Source organism: Pygoscelis adeliae, unplaced genomic scaffold, assembly GCF_000699105.1.
Source record: "Pygoscelis adeliae isolate BGI_AS28 unplaced genomic scaffold, ASM69910v1 Scaffold282, whole genome shotgun sequence".
NCBI lineage: Eukaryota > Metazoa > Chordata > Aves > Sphenisciformes > Spheniscidae > Pygoscelis > Pygoscelis adeliae.
The window spans coordinates 4,348,246-4,349,848 of record NW_008824352.1 but is presented as its reverse complement, the minus strand read 5'-3'; the positions used below and the strand labels follow the sequence as shown (position 1 = coordinate 4,349,848).

General features: G+C 62.8%; 1 protein-coding gene across 1 annotated transcript in view; it reads right to left on the bottom strand.

The window, feature by feature from the left end:
• The window catches only part of SSC4D (scavenger receptor cysteine rich family, 4 domains), a 6,220-nt gene that overhangs the window by 3,902 nt on the left and 715 nt on the right, over positions 1–1,603 (bottom strand). The window contains exons 2-3 of the mRNA XM_009319332.1: positions 790–861; positions 175–489 (exon numbers count right to left, since the gene is read on the bottom strand). Of these exons, the coding sequence (XP_009317607.1) occupies positions 175–489; positions 790–861 (387 nt within the window). The remainder of the gene's footprint in view (positions 1–174; positions 490–789; positions 862–1,603) is intronic.

Here is a 1,603-nt window from a genome sequence, read left to right as displayed (position 1 = left end):
AGGATGATGGCAGATAAGGAGAAAGGATGCCCCAGCAGCGCAGAGCCCAGGTCCCTGCCTGACCTTGGGCATGTCAGCATCTCTCTGAGGCCATTTCTCCTTGGGGACCAGGATGCCCCTGGATTTTTGCCCCCCGCGGCAGACAGCCCCGAAGGTGATTCTCTGCCCCGGTACCTGTGCAGATGACCCCAGCATCCTCATGGTGGCCGCAGTTATGGATGCCCCAGCCAAGGCTGTAGCAGGCGGAGAGGAAAGGCTCGCTGCCGTCGCAGTTGACGTTGTCCAGGAGGATGCGCCCCGTGCCGTAGCCAAAATAGGCGTTGCTCTTGTAATCCAGGGCTTGGCCGCAGCCCACCTGCTTGCACACCACGCTGGCGTCGCTCAGGCCCCAGTCGTCGTCACAGACGGTGCCCCAGTTCCCGCGGTAGAAGATCTCCACCCGGCCTCGGCAGGTGTCGGTCCCGCTCACCAGACGGATGCTGCCGTCACCTGGAGGGTGGCAGCACGCGGTGAGAAGGACATTGCTTTCCCCAGGAGGTCACCACACACGCCACGGCACAGCGATGCCACCGAGCCTGGATCCGGCAGTGCCCATGACGGCAAAGAAACCGGGCGAGAAACCGCGGGGAAGGGGCAATGCTTTAGGGCAGCCCGGCTGATGGGAGCCTTGGTGAACCTCTGGGATAGGGTTCGGCCATGGCTGGCACAACGACAGGGTCCCCAAGGCTCTGGCCCTTGGAGCCGGAGAGTCAGGGTGCTTCACGGAGGGGCAGCGGGTGAGCAGCTTACTTTCCCCATCCTGTACCGAGGCTGTGAGGGTCCTGCTTGTCGGTCCTTCACTGGCTTGCGTGGGTGAGAACTCTGAAAGGGAAGCGGAGAGACGGCATCCATTGCTGCCCGCAGCAATCCGTCCAGAAGCCGGCTGTGAGCAGTGCCCCCGCGCGCTGCCCACCCCGCTGCTCCCCCAGCTCGGGCACACACGCTGGCAAGCACACACCACGGAAAGCAAGAGGGTTTGCACCAAAATTATCTGGGGGTGGTGATGGAAGTGGAGCCGAGCCGTCCAATCGCCGTCCGCACGCATGCCCGAGGGCTGCGGGAAGCATCCTGGGAAACCCAGCCCACCAGCACGGCAAAGAGCTGGCTGGCTCCACGCTCTCCTCCGTAACCACAACCGACAGAAAGCTGGCTCTTGAAAGCTTCGAAGCGGCACGGGTGGGAGCACCTTCCCTAGCGGTCTGGTGCTTGGGTCAAACTCCTGCATCTCCTCTGAGGGCCACCCCAGAGCATCTCCTGGTCTCCTTCACCAACCAAACTGCAAAGACCCAAGGGCTCAAGCCGCTCCTCTGCCCTCAGACCCACCTCCCCCACCCTCCCCCTTCAGTCCTTCTGCCTCTCCCCTCCGGCAGCGCCTTCATTCGGGGTTCCTGCTCAATCCACGACTTCCTTTCTCTGGTTGCTGCTGGTCCAACCCGCCAGCCAGCCCAGCAGCAGCCCCCTTTCCAAGCCCTGCTTCTGCAGGACGCAGGGATTCACCAAGCATTCGCAGCCGTGGCCAAGCTCCAGGTCTGCACAGCCTCATGTTTACCAATCGTTGATACGT